Source organism: Poecilia mexicana, unplaced genomic scaffold (genome assembly GCF_051168715.1).
Source record: "Poecilia mexicana isolate PSO_F unplaced genomic scaffold, ASM5116871v1 scaffold_14, whole genome shotgun sequence".
Classification (NCBI taxonomy): domain Eukaryota; kingdom Metazoa; phylum Chordata; class Actinopteri; order Cyprinodontiformes; family Poeciliidae; genus Poecilia; species Poecilia mexicana.
The window spans coordinates 20955073-20979134 of record NW_028263383.1 but is presented as its reverse complement, the minus strand read 5'-3'; the positions used below and the strand labels follow the sequence as shown (position 1 = coordinate 20979134).

Sequence of the window (24062 nt, the reverse complement as noted above, 5' to 3'; positions counted from 1 at the left end):
AAAAGTTTAAGTAAGTACGTTTGCTTTGTTTCCTGGATGAGGATTAGATCAACACGTCTGAGGTCGTCGTCGTCTCTCTTGCAGAAAGCGAGTTTTCAGTTTTGGGTTTTTAGTGATCTACTGGTGATATATTTGGGAGATTGATCGACTTCATCACTTGCATTTGAAGTGATGAATCTGCTCTAAAAGGTGAAAAGCTGTAAGTTATACAGATAAGAATTCCCAGAGAGGTGTTTTTAATATAATTGTTTGTCTCTTTCAGTTGTCCCATCCTTTGTCCTGAACGGTAACATTTACCATGTTAACGTCGATCTGGATTCATTGTTGGATTCATTGTGTTTTGTTTTTGTTTGCTTGTTTTCTAAACACTGCACTAAAGATTAATCTACCGGGATGTCCACTGGAAGATTTTTCACTGTCCTTCATGTTTTCCACTTGTATATAATCTCTCTCTCTGTAAGATGATGTGCTTTAAGGTGCATTCACCCTAGCCTTACTAAGTCCACTTTGATCTTACTGCAGTTCATTTTCTTGACAGTACGGTTTGCTTCAATTGGTGTCGAATTCTGGTCTGCCTAAAAACCCAGGTCATGGTTCGGTCAAAGTCATCTCTGCTGCAATTTGAATGACAGGCAGATCAGAAACCCCTCCAGAAGCAAGAAAAGGCAAGAAAAGGCAACATTGGTTAATACCACCAAAACAAATGTGCAAGACTAGTGGTAGTTGGAGGAATGACTTTTGCCAAAGACAAAAGAGAAAACGTACAACCATTAAAATCTCATGTATTTTTGTTTGCATTTTATAAAGAAGGAAGTTGAGCTCAGTTTCTTCTTCAGAAGTTTCAATGTTGTTTCCTTCAGTGGTTCTTGGTGCAGCACCGCCACAGGTGAAGGAAGGAAAACGTTTTTCAAAGGGTTTGGTTCATTTGACACACTGCAGTGTAAAACCAAACCGCACCAGCTGAACATGTAATAAATGTTGAGATTTAGGATAGAATGTGTTGCTTCTTTATGCCCTATGCTGAAGGTTTTCAGACCTTCACCAGGGAAAACGAGGGAAAACCAGGGAAAATATCCTGCTTTTATGGTAGCACCTGGCTGTTGCTCTTAAAAATATGGAAGCAGTAGCAATATTCTTTCTGTTCCTACTGTCATGAAAACTTTCTATTGCTCCAGACTGTCCCTTCTGGCCTAGAAAAACCTCCATGATGAGATGGAGAGTTCTCCTGGGAAGACCTGCTAATACCAAGGCTGGAGAAGCAAGGGGGAGCAGCAGAAAGGGAAGATCAAAGTCTTCTTTACCTATTGATATAAATCCTTTCCTGCATTTGAGTTGTTGTAATCATGTTTTTCTTCTTTCTTTTTTTACAAAGGCAGGTCCTACTGCAGGTGATGTTTTTAGCTCAGTTCTTTAAAGAAGTGCGAAACTGATTTCTTTGGCTTCTGGATGAAAGTTATATGAATAAAAAACATTAGGAATTATATGGGAAGAGAACTAAAGTTAGGAGAGACTACTGTTATTTACGATGCCTCAGACCAAACAGAAACAAGAATTACTGTACTACTTGGAAAGAAAAAGAAGATAATTTTGAAAATCTTAGTCAATAAAACATTGTTGTCAGCAAGTACTCAATGCACCAAGCTTCTGAGATGATGTGGCGCTGGATCAGTGCCCTTGGCAAAGCTAATTTCTTTTGCTATAATGGCCGCATTGTTGCAGTTCAGAAGAGATATCAGAGGACTCTACTCCAGTTTCAAAGGCACAAATTTGAAAAAGAGAACTGACTCATCTGAATGAGCAAAATCTGTGTCAGCTTTACAAAAATCGACCAACAGCAGCTTCACACCTTGAGACTAGTTTGCAAAAGGAAAACAAGAAATTTAACAACCAAAATGCTTCATTGGGTCCCAAAATGTCCCTAGTTTGTTAGGAATGTGGTGCAGGCCAGACATAAAGAAGGGAATGTTTATTCTCAAATGTCACAGACTGTCAACTGTGTAGAATAAAAATGAATCAATGCAAGAAAAGCTGCTCATTTTGATTGTTTTGTTGAAATATTAACTATTAGCTGCACATTTCTCGCAGTCCTCTAGTTTTACCCTGAGCTGCTTCTAAAAGATTTCAAAAATATTTATGAAACAAAATCAAGCTTTAGGTGTTGATTTGATTTCTACATTTGTTGAATATCTGCGACAGACTGGCGACCTGTCCAGGTGTACCCCGCCTCTCGCCCGGAACCTTAGCTGGAGATAGGCACCGGCACCTCCCGACCCCACTAAGGGACAAGGGTGTAAAGAAAATGGATGGATGGATGGATGGATTTGTTGAATATTGTTAGAATTGTGCTTTGAAAACATTTTTTAAGGTTGGCATTACTGAGTCAATGTGGCACCAGAGGGAGGTTGCATAATAGCAGCATCATAGACAGGTGGTGTAACTTAGTGGGAACATGTTTGACTGCATGTTGTGGTGACATTTAATTTTCTCTCACTTGCTTTTTGGATTTTACCTCAGTGGAGACTGATGCGCACAACTTAATGGGTTTTGATTTTGTTACTTAAATACTTACAGAATACTGCAATTTCTCTAAAGGTGTTGATTTTGTTAACAATAAAGACCCGGCATGGAGTTGATCAGTGTTGGAGCTTTGTTACACGTTGGGCCACCATGCTTGGAGATACACAGCTCAATACCGAATGATTAGGGGATGTTGGAAGAAATTCCTCTCTCAGGAAGTTTTGATCACTCTCCTCATTCAAGGAGTTGCTCTTGACCAGAATTGGTAAATCGGCCTCTCTTGGAAGAGACACAAGCAATCAGAGAGAGGATTCTTTCAGAGAAAGTAACTTTGTGCTTGTTCTCACCTATTCAGGTTTGACTGCCCTTGATGTTTTTCTTAAACAGAACTGGCTTTTCTAAAATTCTTTGTCTCTCTGTGTGTAGAGAGGCTCTCACACCCAAAGCTGTGCAAAGCTCTGAGTCCGCTACACAATTATGTAGCGGGTGGGCTCGGGATGAGGCAGTTCTGGAGCCTGCTGGGCTCTCTTTGACTGACCTTTCACCCCAAAGATTATGATGATCCTGAAAACTGCTCTTTTAGCAGTGGTACTCTAAGCAACACTCCATTTGAAAAACTGTTTTGATAGAAAGCAATAATGCCTGTATGTTTGTCTTTGAAGGTAAACAACAAAGCAATGACTAATAATAAAGCCTAAGAATTAGACTTGCTTGAGCAATTTCAGATGGACTATTTCATAGTTAATGGCCATGAAGATATTCTACTTGTGCAAGAATAGGGTTTGGTTTGGCTTAGCATCCCCAACGAGTTGTCGCCCTGGTTGGTTGCCGATGTCACTACTGAATGAGAGTAGGTTGTTTAAAAAAATAAAAAAAGTAGTTTTTCCTTGGGGATCAATAAAGTATATTCTGGTTCCTATTCTTTTTTGTGTTAGAGCATTTTGTGATGAATGAATCTACAATTGATCAATTTGCACAATCATCAACAACCATCTCTCAGTTAATATATAATTTCTCCTGAGTATAAAATGTTTTCATAAAATGTGGAACGCACCACTGACTAAATGATTCATTGTTCTATGGAGTGTCTCCCTCCTTCACTGATTGGTCTTTCTCCTGAAGCCATTGTGAGGCAGAACAGAAGCAAACTGAGAAAAATTGCAGAACAGCTGCTGCAGACACTTTACACGGTCCCACGGCTCGCCAGCGCCGTTTGTTTGACTGTGCAACGCTATCAGCCAGCAGCCCGGTTAACAGTATTCCACACAGTCAGCCGTGTTTCTTGTATTAACAACGTTCCTCTAATTGCGTCCTCCCATGGAGCTAATTAATTTACCATTGTGCTGTGATCCTATAACATCTCGAGCCACCGAAAGTCATTTCTAAAGCAGGCGGGAGAGAATTTCATAAACGGCTGCTTGTGCATTTTAATGCACGGCGGAGAATAATGGCTCGTGGTGATGAGTGTGTTCACCACAGAGATGAGAGTGAATGTCATTTTGCTGTGTGTCAAACAAATAAAGAGCAGAAATTCTTTGCCTTTCCTTTGTGTAAATCCACAGCTGTCAGTAACAGAAAAAATAATGGAGGGTTCTGGATGGCAGCCAGAAAAGAAAGCTGATGAGGATTGAAAGTGTGTCTGCAGATGTGCCTGTTTTGTTCAAAGAACTTTTCAACATCTGAAACAGATAATGTAACCTGAAATAATTAATTCATTTCAGTCTATATCTTGGTGTTTCTTTGTTCTTGTTTCTGCTCCTTTAGGGGCTCAGCCAGAAGGTGGTTCAGGTAGGAGTTGACGGTGTGCGGCGAGTCGACTGGCACGACCATGAAGCAATAAGGAGAGATGCGGCTCGGATCGGTAGGGCCAAACTCATTGCTGAATCTGTTCAGGCCACACAGACATTCACTGCTTTTCTATTTTTTCCCCGACTTCTTTCCTTAATTTCCTCCAAGTGGATTTTCTACCACATAACCAGCATGAATCAATATGGCTTGTAGCGCCCTGAGTTCATAATTAAACACACTTAATCTTCTACAATAAGCATTGATTCTGCCCCTGGCGTTGAGTTAGAAACAAGTGAAAGGATTTAATTGGCTTTTGTGTAGTTTTGAGAGAAACTTTGGATGGAAAATTACCTGGACTTTTGAAGGGTAAGGTCCAAGACTAAAAGATCGTACAGTGCTTCCTTTCAATAAGTCAGTACTCAGAAATTTGACAAAAGGCAGCTGTAGAAAAATTAGCCAATTCTGCTAGGGGAAAATTTTTCATGTTTTTGATATTTTCCAGCTTGAATACATCCAATTTGAAGAAAAAAATAAGTGTAATCAGCAGGCTCCTACAGAGATATGCAAGTAGCTGAGGAAAAAATTAAAACATTTTAATGTTATGTCAAAACAGGGGAACGTCTAAAACTCAAGAGATGCAACCTTGAACAAAAAATTCAAGTATCTTATTCTGTAATTCCTGCCAACTTCAAGAATAATTCTCGGTTCAGTAAACAGCTCCAAATTATTCACAGAAAATTTTCCTATTCACAGTTTTATTATGTTCAAAAGAAAATGCAGTTTGGGAAGCTGAAATAGCTTGGTTGTTGTGCAAATGCTATGCTGGCATTTGCACAACAACCAGTCCAGGAACAGCTTTCATTTTCCTGCGCACTGATTGGCTGTAGCTCCAAAAAAGGACATAAAGAAGACTCAGAAAGTTGCCTTCTGTGGTAAGGAATATTTGGAGTTCATAACTATTCAAATAGGTAGTTGCAATATTTATAACTCAACTACTGGAGGTATCAATCAAGATATTTGCAGGCTGCTGTGATGCTAATCCTCTTGATTACAGAGGATCCACTGTATACATATTCACAAAAAAAATAGAAAATAGTTCTAAAATATAATAGCTTTTCATCATAAATGGCTGTTATTTTGACTAGAAATTGCTTTAAAAATTAAATAATGACTAAATATTACTTTTTTTTCAGAATTTTGTAAAACTAAGAAACACAGGTTGGAACTAGAAGTGGATAATAACTTGAGTAACTTAAAAAAAAAAATAAATAATAATAATAATAAAAAAAAACCACATAAGTGTAGTGTTACTACATTGTACATTTCATTTTTACTTGAGTAATATTCTTATAAATTTTTCCAAATCTTTTTTAGTAAAATTTACAAATCTCTGCATTTTGAAAAAAAAAAAAAAAAAAAACTTCAATGAATAAAGAACAGACATGTTTTAACCAAAAATACACCAGACTCAAATGTATGGTTTTATGTTAAAGTGAGACATCATGTTTTCACACAAGCTATGTTGTTCTACTGTTGTTTCTGTTTACAGTAAACACTACATATTGCTTTACTCTGTTGTAACATACGCCTGCATTACCTGCTGCAAGTATTAGTATCATATGATTTACAATGAACAACTTTAAAATCTTACTCATTTGTATTATTGTTTTCAGTGAAGTCCTAAAAATACCAGAATTATAACTTGAGTTCAGACTTCACAGGACTTTGAGAAAAACAGTTAAAAAGATGTCAAGTTTGGTTTGTGTTTGTTACAGTACTTTCCAGTATTCTACTGTACCACAGTTTGGATCTTTTGGATTAGTTTAAAATACAACAAACTGTATATCACCATGCAGACTTACTAAACACCAGAACAATAACAATATTTTCAGGTTAAACAAATTATGTATACTTAAAAAAAACAAACAAAAAAACCAAAACACAGATATTCCCTTTTACTCATTTTTTACATACTGTATTTGAAGCCCGATAAATCATTCTACAGACTTCGTTTTGTTGATGGCTTTTCTGAGTCATTTCACACCACGATATATTGGGAAGTGTGAATTTAAAAATGAAGAATACATAAGTCAGATTTAACTAAAATCTTAAGCAGTTGAACAGTAAAAAGGACAGAGCTGTGGTTTAGGAAACTTACTTCACTCAAATAATTCATATGTCAGAGTTAATTTGCTTCACATTAAGAGTGAATTTCTTTGCTTTATGAACTGATAATGACTCAGACAATTTCAACGGGAAAAAAAAAAATCACAAAATCTTACTTAAAATTAAAATGTAGACCAATTAGACTTCTAATGAAGAAAATGTAAAGGGATGTAAAATAAATATTTTGTATAAGAGCAACATACTGAAAAGAACAAATACAATCCTGAGGAATATGGTTATTCTGATGCACTATGAGGGTCAAAAGGGGCAAAAGAAAAAAAAAAGAATTTCATGGAAAATTATCATAATGGAAAATTATGAAAATTTAAAGCTGAAAACGTGTTCTGCAGGTAATGGTGAGCAGGGGAAGCCGTTTCCTCTGACAGAAACTGACCGGGTCGACCAGGCCTACCGGGAAAACGGCTTCAACATTTATGTCAGCAACCGGATCTCTCTGAACCGCTCCCTGCCTGACATCCGCCACGAAAAGTGAGTGTCTTATCAATAAAAAGTGAAGAGTATGAGTGGGTGTGCATCAAAGTAACTGAATCACTGAAATGCTTTCCGTTTGTTTTTTGTTCCCATTCTAATGATGTTTTTAACAGAGGAATCTTTCTGACAGGTTCACCTTTATAATGACAGCCACTCATCTGGAGGACGTTTGGTAATGTGTTTATGCGTAGATAAAATAACTAAAAATGTTTCCATCACAAAGACGAATTTATCTAGACTCTTGTATGAACCTTCTGTCTTTGAATGCTGCTGTAGCACAATTTTCAGTTTTTCTTGTAAGGCCTTTTCTCTGACAGTTCACCTCACATCAGCTTTCATTTGAAAGCAACTGTAGCTGCTTCCATATCACTGTTTTTTTTATTTTTATTTGTATTCATGAAAGCAGAGTTTTCTTGACCTGAGATCCCCTACAATAATATTTCAATCTGGAAAGACTCAGACAGAGAAAAAAGAACAATTAAAAGGTTTAATGACAGGAATGAATAAGAGTTCTTTGGCGCTTGGAGCCCGGCAGCTGATTTGAGCTGAGATTTGATGTGAACTCAATGAACATCCCGATATCTGATTAGGGATGCTCTCCCCCAAAGAAAGGGCTGAGGCCGGGGCCGAGGCTTGAGGAAAAGCGAGACCTACAACTTGGGAGCTGACTTGAGGATGCGGAGAGAAAAATACAGTACAGGTAGTCAGCCAAAGGAGTGCAGAAGTCTAGAAGGTGAGAAGCTGGTAGGAGGAATCAAATTTGATTGATAGAGGGGTTTTCATGATATCATGATGCCCATCTGAAGAATGAAGGCCTGCTAAGAGAAAGGGCTGAAATAATACCAGGCAAGAGAGAAAAACAAGTATGTGCATGAAAGTTTAAGTTTAATGTCTTTCAGAGTTGGACGTTGTATATCCTGATGACTATAGACAGAAATGAAAGTATCACTTTTTAGGTTTAAAGTAAATAGTATAGATTGTTCCAGGGAGCTTAGATAAATACCATGTATTAGAGCATCATAAGTCATGACAACTGTTTCAAATAAACTCTTACGATCTGCCAAAAAACAGCACAGTGTATTTAGAATAATCGCTGTATTACACAGCTGAGCAAATTATATACGATCAAATTATTCTCTCTTTGACATAGGCAGTGATTTTACGGTCCATCCTCTTTTTGTCAGGTTTTCAGGTAAACTGTAGCATCCATTAAACCTGAACTGTTTTGATGGAGAGGAGCAGACTTTGTGCTAAAACGTCTGTTCTTCATCGCCTCTCCTTGATTCAGAGCTGTTTTCCTTTATAAACAAGTCGTCTGTCTATTAATCAAACATCTCCGACATGGAAAACTCTGTAACACTTGAACGGTGTCGCCACCCCCCTCAGCTCACCTGGCAAACAATCTGTGCGCTTCATAAATTCCCGCATGTTCTGAAGGGGGAAGAGTGATGTGTTTGGATGCATGAAGAGAAGGTGAGCTTCCAGCAAATTACGTTCAAATTGGCAGTGGTTGCCATGGAAATGTATGCTCAAATGATCTTCATTTTATACACTGGAGGTTGCACAAACTGCAATGCATCAGATGTATTTGTATTTGTTGTTTGCTCAGTAACAGTGTTGCCTCAAGTGTGAACCATGCACCTCTACTAATGTTTGGTTCACACAGTAGGATATTTTGCTGATTTTTGGCCTGATTTTGTCCTTCTGACGCTCCAATTACTGTGATACCTCTAAAGATTATCTTAGAAGATGTTCATTCTGGGTGGGTTTTATAAGAGCGATCTAGTCTAGAAACAATGCTGCGACCTCCAAGTCTTGGCCTGGTATCTTGGCCTGTAAGTTCTCTGAGGACAAACGATTACACAGCCTGTTGAATGTTGAAGCTAATCAGAAAGCGAGAAGACGGAAACACGGAGGGGAATCCAAAACAGAAAATATAAAATAACTGCCACGGTCCACCAGAATGTCTGGTGGACATCAAAGGAATTTTTTTTTTGTTTTTTTCTTTGTTAAAAATCTCCACTGCTTCTTCCTCGCCTGCCATGTTTGTTTACTCCGAAGTCACGTTTGATATCTAGAGGTTTTGAGAGATTTCCCATCTAACATCTAAATGTTCTTGAGTGAAATCTGTTTTGAGAGTGATGCTTTTGTAGTTTGACTGCACACAACCAAACCAGTAATATCTATGGATTTTTTATCATTGTGTATGGCCTCTCAAGTTTTGAAAATTAACCAACAAATCTGAAATATTGCCATGTGAACCAGACATTAATCTAATCTGTCCAAACAAGCCAGAATTGTTAACTGTTTTTTTTCATTTTCTGTTTTGAGCTTTAACATTTATCATCCTGAGAGAGACTAAGATTGAGCTTTCGGGTTTTCTGTCAGTTCTCTCAGCATTGTGAAGTTTGGTCTTGGATGACTTTGCTAGGAGAAGATTTGGTTGGTATCTTAAATGTTTTCCTGTTGGTAGCAATCTCTCTCTCTAAAGAATGAAGGTTTAAAAATAGCAATGACCTTTTAGCAAATTGATAGGAAACAACATTTGCTGGTTCATTGCTGATATTTGTCTGCATTGGTATGTTGACAAACACTTGAATGCTCCAGAGAAACAAAAAAAGCTAATGCATAGATAATCTCTAAGTTGTCTTCAGTTTTGCTGCAGAGTCACAATCTGGTCCATTCCCCTGTTTATTTTCTCGCCCCCTATAAAAACTGACACCCTGCAGCATTATTAGTAACTGTGCTGGCCAGATGTGAGTCATTTTCTCCATGAACACCTCTCTTTGTTTTTAGTTGTGCTTTTCAAATGAACATCTTTAGCATCCTTTGCTGACCTGCCTGTTTTCAGCCTGAGTTTGCTCCTTCCTGTCACTACCTGCTTCGTCGACTGATAAGGACCACATTATTTATAATTACTTGAACAAACATGAATTCTCACTGACAACCATGCAAAATGTTCCTTTTTCCGTATTAGACGTAGCGACCACAGTTCTGTTTTATCGCTGCTCTGATGGCATTATAAAAAGCGAACACATTTTAAATAAAAACATCTGCTGTCGCCTTGCACCTTTCACACATCCGTATCTCACCTGGCTTGCCCTGCGGGTGCCGTCTGCTTCGCTGCGATTAGCTCATTGTTGGTGACTCAGAGGCAATCAGACACAAACCTGCACCTGGCACATCTGAGTTCTGCAAACTGATGATTTTTACTGGAAGCACACTCGCTAACCGTTACCCCGTGGAATTGGACGAGGTTTGTTAAAGTAAACCACCCAGTGAGCTGTCCATCACTGCAGCTCTTAGTGTTTGTATGTGAATGAACATGCTGGCTGATATTCAACACCTGTATTTATCGACTGACACAGCTCACTAGACACTTTCTCCGGGGGGACATAACTCACCTCCAGTGATTAACGCCTCTGCAGGGGTTGAGCCACCTGCTGGGGTAATTTATGAGGAGATCGCCGTCTCTCATCGTTTGGAGCACATGTTGGGGCTGATAACCTCTGTACATGCTGCTAGTAATGAAATTAAAGCTGTCTGTGTCGTAATACGTTTGCGGCATCACTAAGCTCTTTTTGTGCAGCACTCAGAAGGCCTTTGGTTTGCTAATTGTTGTCGTCTCTATTTAATTACTGGGTAACACTTTATTTGAAAGGGGGTGAATAAGACTGACATGACACTTTCATAAACATGACATAACACCTGTCATGAACATGAATGAGCCTTCATGAATATTTATGACTGTTGTCATAAAGCGTCATTCGGTAAATTATGACACTTTTAATACAAAGTTGACATTATTCAAAGTGTCTTTGTTATGACAACTTGACATTAACCAGGAAATCATTACTGTTTAAACTTTACCTTTAATAACATAAAGTTACCTTATTTTTAAAGTGCAATCAGTAATACTTTTATAACAAATTTATATCAGTAATGATTTCTTGGTTAATGTCAAGTTGTCATAAAGACATTTTGAATAATGTCAACTTTGTATTAAAAGTGTCAATTTACCGAATGATGCTTTATGACAACAGTCATAAATATTCATGAAGGCTTATTCATGTTCATGACATGTTTATGACATGTTTATGACAGTGTCATGTCAGTCTTATTCACCCCCCTTCAAATAAAGTGTTACCAATTACTGCATCTGTTTAAGTTTTTAGATTGTTCACATTTTAGAACTGATGTTAATAAACTCTGAACTTAAAACTCAAAGCCCCCTAAAAGTCACCAAAATTTAACCTAAAAATTTAACCTAAAAATATTTAGAATTGACTATCATTAACACTTGAGGCATTTTTCTAAGTTGTTGGTTATAGTCAGAGATTTGATTGACTTTCTGATCTATAATGTTGTAATGTTTCAACTGTTTATTTCAACAATGGCCTAATTCTTTTCTCTTTCTTTAGTTACCATCTGAAAGTGTAATTTATCAAAACATCTTGTGATATATTACCTCTGTCGTTACCATGCATATTGCTAAAACCATGACAATAACTGGAAAAATATTAAAAACTTTTTCTGTAACAAAAACTGGATCTGGGTCCTTTTTGAATGGGTCATTTTTAATAAGGGACATTGTTTTTCTATCTTATTGTCCTATTGTAGACATGCCATTCACTTGCAAAGCAAATAATTTATAATATCCATCTCTGAACTGTTTCTTTACCAGTTATGTCCGAACAGAATCATTGCAGGCATATATATGGTACATGTGTTCTGTACAATTAAACGTTCAGTTATTTTCTCAGTCAGCTGTGGATAGAAACACAGGACATAATCCTCAGTTATTGCTAGCAGTGTTAAAATATTTTTTGCATATTTAAATGAATGTTATGCAGAATAAATCCATATCTTTTTAAATGAATTATTTTGGTGATCCACTGGTTTCCTTGCAAGAACTATTTTCTCTGAAATGGCATTTTAGAGAAATGGGCTGCATAAAGTTTTCTTAGAAGTTTGCATCTGGATTCCAGCCTGGTGAGTAGAGCTGATGTGAATGAGCCAAGCACATTCATTTAAACTCTGAATAATACATCACCTTTGTGACCCGAGATCTGCTGGAGAGCTGACTGAGCAGCAAAAACACCTTTGCTGGATGTCTGAGAGAAATGAATGAGACATTGTCCATTTTGTAGAAAAAGAAAAAAAAAACACACTAAAATGAGTATTTTTATTTTGTTTGTGTTTGTGTCTGCAGCTGCAAACAGACGCTGTATGCAGAGAAGCTGCCCAACACCAGCATCATCATCCCGTTTCATAATGAGGGCTGGTCATCTCTGCTGAGGACGGTTCACAGCGTCATCAACCGTTCTCCTCCAGAGCTCATCGCAGAAATCATCCTGGTTGATGACTTCAGTGACAAAGGTACATTTTATTATGATAAAGTGTATTTTATAGGCTATGCACTATCTAATGAATTATTGTGAAATGAATGATTCAAGGTTTTAGAAATGGGCTGCAGGATTTGCAGTTGGTAGGTCTGCTGCCTTGGACCAGGAAGGTCTTGCATGTTGAGTTTGCATGTTGTCCTTGTTCATTATTGGGTTCTTTTACAACAAAATCTGTTATGTTAATTGGTTTCTATAAGTTGCCCATAGTAGTGACTGTGTCTGTGTGTTCATGGGTTTTTGTCCTGTGTGTCTGCTTTTTCTCTATTTTCTCTTCTCACACTCATTGACTGATGGAGATAGGCCCCAGGCCCCTGTGAGACCTTGCAAGGATGGACTATGGATGAATTGATAGTTCTCACAATTCTGTTCAAATGAAAATCTGAAAAGGTTATTGTGCATCTGTATGAATCTTTTGAGAAAATACTTTTAAAGCAATTACAATGCCAGGGCTTTTGTGGTGTTTCTCCCAGGCTTGCATATCTAGAGACTGAAATGTTTGCCCCGTCTTCTTCTGAAGTCAGATTGTCTCATCCATATTGAGTCCAAAGTCTTTAACCCTTGTATGTAGAAATGGGGTCCAACCGACTCCACACACGTAAAACTTGTATCATTTGTCATAGTAGAGACATTTGCCTCAGTCTTCGCACGCACGCACAAGGGTTAACATAACTTTTTAAGTCTTGCCACAGATCCGATTTAGGCTTGTACCTTGAATAATTCGAAGATATGGGAAAGAAAACCTCAGACTTAGTCTCAAGACTTTCAGAACCTCTAATAGTTTTATTTTCAGTTAGATTAACTTACATTAGTCAGGTCTTAGCAGTTATGAACCTCAGGAGTGAAAACTTTGCTATATCAATGTAATTCATATAAATGTATGCTAAAAATATTTTGAATCTGTTCAATTATTTTACATGGACAAGTTTCTGTCAGGTTTTTGTTTCACTCACTCCACCAATCACTTGTGCATGGATGCAGGAAATTGTGCATCTTTAGATTCTAAGGACTTAGGCAGGTGCATGCGATGGATCTCTGCATTTGCACTTCTTATATATCAATACAAAGGATTTCTGTCGCAAAATCCAACTTTAATTTCACATTTGTTACTCCTAAGCATGGAACTCCACTCAGTTGTTTCCTTGGTCATGTTTTATTATTTGATTGTCATATCTTTTCAGATCATTCATCAATATGATGAATGATGATGTTATATATATATATTTTTTTTTATTAAACACTTTTAATAAAATGTGTGAATGTTTTGGTTCTAGAGAACAGTTTGAATAGCTTAAAATCTAAGTTCCTGGACAATTTTCTTCAATTTATGCAGAAGGAAACCAAAGTTCTATTTTGTGGTCTGAATATCTTGGTGCAGCAGAATGTTTGACAGCTAGACTTGCTTTCTACATACATTAAACCCACCGTTAAAATTTGGAGATTACTTTTGATGGTGATTTATCACAGTTGTCATTGCTAACTGTAATTTTATCTACACTTATGTCAGTACAACCTTCCTGGATCATCCACAGCTTGTTTAAAATGCAGCTGCTAGGGTTCTAAGTGCTCCCAAGATATACCATTACGGATCATTCAGCATTCGACTTCTGTTTAATAAAGATTATGATATATACAGCTGTACTGTGGTGCACCTTCATACATTTCTAATCTGTTCAGTCATATGTCTTTACCAAGTCCCTGAGTTTGGCAGATCAGGGCTTATCTGTCCTTCCATCAAGGCTGAAATTAAAACGTGGCAGAGCCTCTGTCAGCTTTAGCTGCCTCCGAGAAAATACAATTGACGTTTTGGTTGTACCTTGACAAAATGTGAGAAATTCAAACAGTGAGTAGTTTTGCAAAGCATGCTATAGCTTGAGATATATGCTTTAAAAATTAAACTAAAGACCAATAATAAATTTGCCCTCTAAACTGTCTCAGTGTTGAAATATTGTGCCCTTACAGAATAAACCTACATATCCGATTAACACCTCCTTGAATTTTCTCAGTTATTATTCCTTAGAGCACTAAATGAAGTGTTTTACACCTTGTTAATTACCGCTTACCGTCACCATCCCTTACTGAAGGATATGTTTAGTGCCCGTCCTGTCGACTGTAATGAAATGTTCCACTGCCTAAGGCTCATTTAGAGGTTAACAAACATCAAGAGCTGTGAGACAAAACCATCCCACTGCCAAGCGAAGCAGAAACAAAAATGCTGGCAAACACATGCTGCAATTGAATCTGTTTACTTAAAAATATGCTACAAAATGTTAGTTTGGAAAAAAAAAAAAAAAAAAAAAACTATTTTGCTTTTTAGATTTTCTTTGGGCTTGATTATGACTTCTTATGAACACTTTGGTTCATTTCGACATGATAGCATCATATACCTGGAGCAATTTGTTGGCTTCACATCAATATTTCACCACATTCCAAAGGTGCTCTGATGTATTACGATTTAGTGACTATGGAAGCTGTTGCAGAACAGTGAAGTCATTGTTCACTGAGGAAACCAGTCTGAGATAAATTGTGCTTTGTGGCATGATGCATCTTCCTGCTAGAAGTGGGAATCAAAAGAGGGTAACACAGGTCACATAACAGGATGTCAGCCAGTGTGGTACAAACAACCATGGTAACAACTGATAACATGAAATGGTAAATTTAGAATTCTGTATTAATGGCTTAGGCAATTAAACGTTTTAAAAAAATATTAATGCACATCAGTTGGAATGAGTCTTGTTCAGATCACAGATTGTCAGTGATGAACACATCAAAAAGTTTCAGTTGTTTTAGTTTTGCTCTACTACTCTAGTTTCTGTTACTCTACAGTGTTCAGTTGTGAAGTGGAGACTGAAGTTTCTTCCCTTTCAGCATCAACTGACTACGGCTTTATATTTTCCTTCTATTTAAACATTGGGGATGTCTGTTTAGATTCAAGGTCTCTCTGTTGCTGGGTTGACAGCACCCTTCATGTCTCATGGCATGATTGAACCTTTCAGCCTTCTGCTGAAAGACGAGTTTCAGTGAAATCACCTCTTACTGTCTGAAAGTGAAGAATACATCTTTATTTTTTAAAGCGTGTCTGCCTTGTGGCAGATTTCGATCCAGAACCTATACTCTTCTCTCAATATCCCACAACCCCTAGAAGCATCATGAGATTGTGTTTCATCTTTTTCATACTTCTTGTCCCCACACTTCTTTTCCATCTGCCTCTCAGTACGTGTTGCTGTCTTTCAATCAAACACGATTGCAAATTAAATTTTAAAACACAAACAGCATCACATCTAATGCACATAAAGAATAGAGAAATATAATTTGGATGTTATCAATCACCAAAACATATTCAACATATTCAAATTATGATACAATGGAAACACGGCTTAAAATATATGAAGAATCACTACAGAAGGAATTCACAGCTTCTGACATTTTTGGCAGACATTCTAACATTTTTGTCTCATCTGACTGGAGGTCAACTCAGATATAAGTTTGGGTGAGAATTTAATAAACATTTTATCACTGGAGTGATGGACCTATTGTTAGTTATTTTGTTTTATTTTAATTATTCATTTGAACTGCTCAATTTCAATGGAATAATAAATAATTCAACATAAATCAAGCCTTGAAATATGAATTGTTGATTTTTCTTTATCCACAAAGGGTCATAATTATACACTAAGGCTCATTTATGTCAGAGTCTTGGGTTTCATTTGTGTTTGTCCTTTTATCACCTCCTTGTATATTTACTTTCTTAGATCTTGACATATGGTTCATTACTTGGTGTTAGTTGATTTATTCATTACTTCTGCTCTCTAGGCTTTTGTATTTTACTCACTTTGTTTGCTGTTGATTTTTAACTTCTCTGATTCCCAGTTCAGCTCTCTGTTTATCATTCACCTTTCCTCAGCCTGTTTTTTTTATTTTTAGCTTTATTTTTTATCCTTTCCACAGCTGTTTCTCATTACCTAATTCCCCTCTGCTTGCACTCTACCTCAGCTGTTCCCATTTGGCTCTGATTAGTCCTTTAGGTGGCTTTGATATTTCCATTTCTCGCGCAGAATAAAAGCTTATCGGTTCTCATTGTGTTTTAATTGTTCCTCTTATTATTATCCTTGTCTTTCATCAGCTGTCCTCAGTTTTGTCTGCACTTGGGTCCCATCATATTTGCAACATGACATAATATGTCCATACAAACCAACTACTGTTTATCAAAGTGTCTCTGACTTGAGGTCAGAGGTTTGCTAAGGCAATTCTAGAAGCTTAATATTGAAACACAGTTGATTGAAAGTGAAGTTGAAGAATTTTGAGGCACTCCTGCATGGCATTATAGTGTCAACAGCATACATAACAGTTGACATAGAGATGTTAGGCTTAAAAGTCTTACTTTGAGTCTGTCGTCCTTCGGTATTGTTGAGGAGGACCCAAATAGCCGCAGGACAATGACATACATAATGGAGTGTGGACTGATGGATTTAAAAACTTAAGAAAAAACTCATGTGAAACACACAAGAACAACAGTAGAATCCAGCAAGGAACAATGAAAACCAGTGAGCTTACACACTGGGGGAAGAGTGTAGAATGACAGTGGATGCAAGTGAGTAAATCATGGGATTATGAATAACTATGGAAGAGCAGAGCACAGAAAAATGAACTGAATATGATAAATAGCTTTGTTGACACAAATTAAAACTAAATCTCAAACAGGACAGAGTTCTCCAAGTACGCTTGTTATTGTGGTCAAACAGCTCACTCTTCATTTTGCCTGACCACAATGCTTTTCCCTAGAAGATATTTGGTTTGGGTTTGTGATTGGCTGCAAATTTCAATCAACTCAAGGTGTCAATTTTGGGGCAGGGCTTCTTTTTTGGTTGCTGCTCTGAGAACATGGTGATGTAACAGTATCTACTGACATTGACAGGGCTGTTCCAGTTGTTCCAGGTCATGGATGGCTTTGGCCTTTGTGGTTTGTTTCAGAACATTCTAACATGTTCTTTCATCTAAGGAGGGCCGTACAGATAAGAGGGTTCAAATGTTGTCACATTTGGGTGTTCTGACAGTACAATGATACCTGGCACACATTAAAACTGGAATTGTAATGGACAAGACAGGGTAACGTTAACCTCAGTTCAAAAGGACATTTGCAAACCTTACGTATCCCTTGTGCGTGCGAAGACTGAGGCAAACGTAGAGGACTATGGCAAATGATACAAGTTTTACGTGTGTGGTGTCGGTTGGACCCCATTTCTACATACAAGGGTTAAAAGGCAGATCCATAAGAATAAATTGAAATTTCAATCGATTGGAGACGAATAATTTTAAAATTCATTTTAAAAATGAGTTTATGTTAACACCTGCTATGTACTTCTTTAGATTCCTTATCATAAATAAAGATTTCAAAATGGTAACCTTTTCACACCTTTGGTTTAAACACTTTAATATAACAGTTTAGGGGGGGGGGGACAAACATTTCTTATTGGCTTCTGATTCTCAGTTCATGTTTTGCTCTTTCCATTCCCAACCTTTTGCCACATCTGGCCAGCAGCCAGCTCAATCATAGAGCCAACACTTCAACTGTGACGCTGAGTGACGGACAGCTTACATGTTATGTGATCAGAGCTGAAAACACTTTTTATGTTGTCCTGGTTCAACTTGGTTTTCCTTCTTTGTGGTTGTGGCTGTTGTCCTTTACATTACTTTAACTTTTACTTTCGCTAGGCCGTAACAGTGATTTTGGACAAATCGAATTGTCTGAAAGATGCTGAGGTGGAAGAATATATGCTTCTGGCTTCATAGCAGTAGATCAATTCCTCATCTTAGCTTAGCATTTGCTTTTGAGCATGAGTGATAAATTATGCTGGTGGAGCCCAAGTCATTTCACGGATTTATGACTAAACAGGATAGCAGAAGTTGCTATAACTTCACACATATGGTGGGAAGAAAAACTGAAAAATGATTTCATCGTGTCTGCGTTAGTAAAGATAGATACATCTGTAAAAGGTAAAGAGAAGCAAACCATGTGTAAAGAGCAAATGGATTTCAAAATACTTAAAATCCTGAACTAATCATGATATTAGTGCCAAAAGATCAACATTCTTAGTAAAACCTCTTGCTTTGATTTCTTATCTGTTTTCCTATAAGTTCATGTTTCCATCCATCCATCTCTGGTCATGGAGGTAAGGTCCAACACTGAAGCCAAAATAATTCGCTCTCCCTGTCACAACTTTCTTTTGGTGAACCTCAAGGCATCCCCTGGTCAGAAGGAAGGTTTAGCACTTCCAGGGTTCAGCCCCTGCTACTCCTCCCAGTGGGAGATGCCTCAAAACTTCAAAACGAAGCTATCCAGTAGATAGTCGAATCAAATACCTTTTAACTACCTTAGCTGGGTCTTGGAACGTCCCAGCATCAATTGACCAATAAATCAAGACTTTTGCCCTTCAGCGAAGCTGTTTCTTTACATAGATCAAAGGTGCAATCTCTCTACTGCAGAGGGAGTCTGGCTTCATCTACCATCTCCTTCTGACTTCTCACACTTATAGGGAATGTGTAGATTTTGAGCAGGCTGGTTAGTATAGAATGAATCAGGACTAACAATGGGGTTCTGGTATGCAACCGAGTTAGATTTACTAAATAAATCAAGATTGTGGGACAAAGGGTAGTAAGATAGTGAGTTCAGATCATGTGACATGTCTAACAACCATATGGGTCCCACTTTTCGTGCAGAATTGTCTTTCGTAAAGTCTATTTTGACAGTTAATATAAGGCTATTTTGTAATTCCATTTGGATCACCTATTTTTTATGTAAATGGGGCTCCTAAGAAAGCGCTGAGTGGACAACAGTTTTGAATAGCGAAGTTCACTCTCTCAAGAATGGGTGTCTTGTCAAGTTTAGATCTTCCCCCTTACTTAATATCCCTAAATCAAATAAGTTAGTCATTACCAGGCTAAAGATGGTAAAGGAGGTAATTTAGCCATTAATTCAGCTGTGTCAAATAAATCTGGAATCTAAAACATGCAGGACACCAGTTTTGAAAGAACAGACATCCTTGGTTTTTACTTTGGATGATGTTCTTAATCAGTGCACAATCCTCTGGAGACCTTAAAATGCTTTCTGACAGCAAAGTGCCTGGAGTAGAAAACATGCACCCAAGGACAGGGTGACATGTGAGGTAGTGGTATATACAGTGTCACCCAATCACAGTTCAGCGTTCATGTGTTCAGCTATTTGCATTTTTTTTCTTTGGAACATTGCTCTAATGCATTTATGGGAAATTAGCTGATTTGTTTTATAGAGCACATCTAAGATATTCAAAATAAATTGAGCTTGGGAAGCTGAAGTACCTATATGGAATTCTACTTGACATATGCTATTGTCAGCGTCTGTAGTGATGCTAAGAAGGATTTTACTGCGTTAATTAATGCATCTTAAGGTATATTTGGCATTGGAACCATAAAGTAGGGAGTTACAAGTGTTTTGAAAGGAAATTTCAAGTTTTGCTGGATTTCAGAAGTTCCAGAGGGAAAACCTGGATGGCTGGGACCTTTTCTGCATATCTGCCCCCTTCTCACTCTGTCTGCTTCTCCTGCCTGCTCATGTCAACAGAGTCTTGTAGTTTACAAAAAAAAATTAAATAAATAAAAAAATAAAAAAAACAACTGCATTTTCATGCAGATATGCTGGAAATGACACGTTTTGTTGTTTACTTACCATCTAGAAACCATTAGCTATGCTATTGATTTTTTTACAGGAGGCTCCACTTCTGCTTTTCAAAGATGTACAGTTATACATCTTTGATTATTCATCTGCTTGCAGACATTTTCATGTGAGTGTAAAACGTTGAGTTTGGGAGTGTAGCCAGCAGCAACTTAATTGGATTTCAAGTGACAAACAGTCCTAAAACAGTTCATTCTGAAAGCTCAAAATCAGCAGAACCGAGAAGATGTAATACATGTTCTGTATAGAACATAGACCGACCCTAACCTGTTCAATGAGGCGTAATAGGTCACCTTCAGTGTCACATAGCATCCAGATAACACCTACAGGGTGACAGTTTGGGTCCCTTTTTTTAACAGTCAAGACTTGAAAGTGTATTCCTGCTGTTGGGTGATCATAATTTATAACTTCTCCCCTTTGCTTCAACTGTTGCCTCTTGTTAATTGATCTTATTCAACTATGTTTTCATCAAAGGATGATAAGCCAGATATATTTACTTACAAAACCACATGTAGCATTTTACCACACATGAATATTCACAAGGTAATGTTTCAGCTCGTTAACTAACTCATAAAAAAAACGTTTATAGATGCAACAGCAGGTGAAAGTCTTGCTGGGTGAAACCCTCACACCTGGCAGTCTGCCAGCGGGACCACCTGCAACTCTGCTGGCGCATTAGATCAAGTCGAGGCAGAAAACTTTGCTCAGGATTTAATGATGCAGGGAAAAGAATTATTCATTCATCTCCCCTGGTCGAGGCACAGCAGGGACTCAAAGTGTAGAAGTTGAGAGGAGATGCCAGGTAGTCTGGCTGCCATTGTGCTGAACCAAGTCACAAATTCTCTGGAAGATTAATATTGCAAAATAAACAAAACACACACAAAAAAACAAGTTGAATGCTAACGACATGTATATATATATATATATATATATATATATATATATATATATATATATATATATATATATATATATATATATATATATATATATATATATATATATATAAAATCTGACAGATTTTTGCCATTTCTGAAAGAAATATATCCCTCCTGTTTGTCAATATCTTCAAGATGGCTCCAACTTTTAGTTGTTGGAGTGTGAAAAAGAATAATTAATTTCACAGTAAAGAAAACCTTGTGACTAACAAAATATGAATTAAAATCCTTGCTTTAAATTTTGAACCGTGACTAAGTTCATAATGAATTTAATCATTAGAATTATTGACTATTGGGCTATTGTACTATAGATGAATGATATTATCACAGTCTGTGTAGGAATAAAAATCTCATGCATAGTAGGTTTTTCTCATATGTCCTTATTAATTGTGCCAAATATATAAAGCTGGTGCTTTGTCTCCTTTTTGGACATAAGCATTCTTATGTTTGCCCACAGCCTGGAAAACAGAACTGCTTCTCCTGTTATTTCATTTGACTCATGTGTAAATACTTCTGTCTCATTTGTCAATCTCACTGAATGCTCATTCAGGAGTGAAAAAGGATGTGTCATGTAATCAGAGCCAGAAACAAAGCCCATATTTATTCAGCAGGACAGCTCTGGCACGCTGCACCATCATCCTGTGTGAAGGAAACCTGCCATCTGCAGATTGATTGTCCAATTACTTTCCCACTTTCTGCTTCCCGATGGGATCAGTTCAGCAAATGGCTGCCATACTTCATTTCAAATAAGAGTGTGGGATGGATGTATGCAAAGGAACGTTTGATGTATTTCCAGTCTGGATGTAAAGGCAGTTTTGTGGGGACACAGAATGGCTCCCAGCAGGAACCAGTGCTGCCTTTAGTCTCAAACCACTGCAGCGCTCCGTGCAGGAGGTCTGCTGCTACGTGTGTGGAAATATATCAGGAGCAGATTTTTATGGTATTGTGGAGGAAAATAACTGACTTCTTCCACTGCAGGTGTACAGTCAGGGCAATGGATGCAGCAGTGAGGAAATAATCCCCCCTTTTTCAGGCTGAAATTCAATCAGTCAGTTGGAATGACCACATCAATAGGAGAAAAGCTTTTCCTGAACAAGGCTTTTCTTCTTACGCCACAATTCAAGATAAGAATGACACTAATGGAGTCTGAGCTCTGACAGATTTTTGCCATTTCTGAAAGAAATATATCCCTCGAGTTGCTGCATTTATTCATCAGTTGGAAATAAAAAAATGGCCTATACTGTCCCGTATCTGTCAAAAAGAAAACCTTTTATATGAGTCATTTCTGTTTGTCTTGACAATATTTAGACCTTTTGCAGTGTGGTTTTAAATTTAATTTAATTTATAATGTACAACCAAAGAGACAAGGTCTAGATTGGGTACAAAAGTGTTTTGTTGGAGAAAGAGAACCACAAAACAAAACTCCCACAGTTACATGAAGAAACATCTGAACATTTAGACCTAAAAGATAAAAATCAAACACGCATAGTGCAGATTACCATCTAATGTCTGAACAAACTTGCCCCCGATCCCAAGGTCATCTGAATATTTTTTTCCATGTATATTTGAAATATTGATGCTAATGATTTTTTTTTTCTTTGAAATACTTTTGATGTGGAGGCATGAAAAAGAAGTCTGATTTTTCCCCACACAGACTTCCGATTATCTACTAATATTTGAAGAATCATCATAGTGGCTTTTAAATTTGGGATAATACTGTCTGTTTTAGCTATTATAAGTCGTCTTGAATGTCTTTCTTACTGGAGAGTCCTATTACTTTGAAGTTTTACTTATTTCTTTGGAATGTAACACAAGGGTAATTTTCTAAGATCAGTGCAGTTTGGACTGTATGCTGGGTTAAAAGCAGGAAGCTAGCAGCTCTTATAGTTTTGAAGAAAATTGCTTTTAGTTAATGGGAAACCTCTAAAACCCAGAAAGTGCACTTTCAGGCATCTTTTCTGTCATATTTCTTCTGTAGTGAACATTTCCAGATATCACCGTCATTCAGAGTCTGAAACAGCTGACTATAAACTATTCTGCCCGACATATCTATCCTGTTTAACAAGCTGCTGTGTGTTTTTCTTAGTCAGTGGCACATTTATTCATTTAGTTTTGGCATAATTCAACATTTCCTGGAACATTAGGACACAGGGTGAATTATTGACCTGCCAGACAGGAACCCCTTTCACAACTGCTTGTTCTGGTTTGCTGTTGCTTTTTAGTAAGTTAGAGATAAATACACTGAACATACAGACTTTTTGACAAGTAAAAGGCAAAAGGAATAACAATGATCATCTCTTCATAATGGGTTCTGGTTCTTGTTGGTAGGTATCGGGCCATTTCCAAACCATTTCCAGTTGATGTTTGGAAATGGGAAAATATTTGTGTGAGTTGACAAATGCCATAAAACTCCTGCTCTTTTGGGTTGACATGTATACCAACACATTAGTCTGTTTTCAAACCATAAACAGTTGTTAAATACAAAAAATGCCACTAGAAATACATTTTTCTCCATCATTTTAGCGCCCCCTTTCACGTGGTGCCCCTGTGTGCCACATACAGTGCATACCCATTTTTTGTGCTACTGGTTCTGCGTCTGCAGTGACCAGCATCTATCAAAGGCTTTCCAAAAATGGAAAAAGTGTTAACAGATGATTGGGATAGGCAGCAAAATGTTCTCTAACGCAAGTGGAGGACAAAGGCTGGGCGTTGTTTGCTCTCAAGAAAAATGTGTCTGGTAAAGCATGACCACAGATCAGCAAAAATGTCCAAATAATGGGCATATGATCACCAGAACTTGACCATGGTGCAATGGAAGACGGTGGGGTCTGATGAATTATATTTTTTGCTACATCACAAGGCCAGCCAAATATGTGTGTGTTGTTTAACTAGAGAAACCTGAGATCCTGCTACTTTGGAAGATGTTGCGTTGATGCCTAACGAGGAGGGATTGAGAAATGAACAGTATTTCCTATTTCTCTGGATTCTCTCAGAAAGATCATGTAGGATGTTACAACACAGGAATTGTTCAGGAATGGTTAAAGGAGCACA

The 24062-nt window shown here is 37.5% G+C and overlaps 1 protein-coding gene across 1 annotated transcript in view; it reads left to right on the top strand.

Annotated features, from left to right (window-relative positions):
* Positions 1 to 24062, top strand: part of LOC106916508 (polypeptide N-acetylgalactosaminyltransferase 10-like) — a 53378-nt gene that overhangs the window by 9103 nt on the left and 20213 nt on the right. Inside the window, exons 2-4 of the mRNA XM_088012335.1 lie at positions 4282 to 4378; positions 6822 to 6960; positions 12176 to 12342. Coding sequence (XP_087868461.1) covers positions 4282 to 4378; positions 6822 to 6960; positions 12176 to 12342 — 403 coding nt within the window. The remainder of the gene's footprint in view (positions 1 to 4281; positions 4379 to 6821; positions 6961 to 12175; positions 12343 to 24062) is intronic.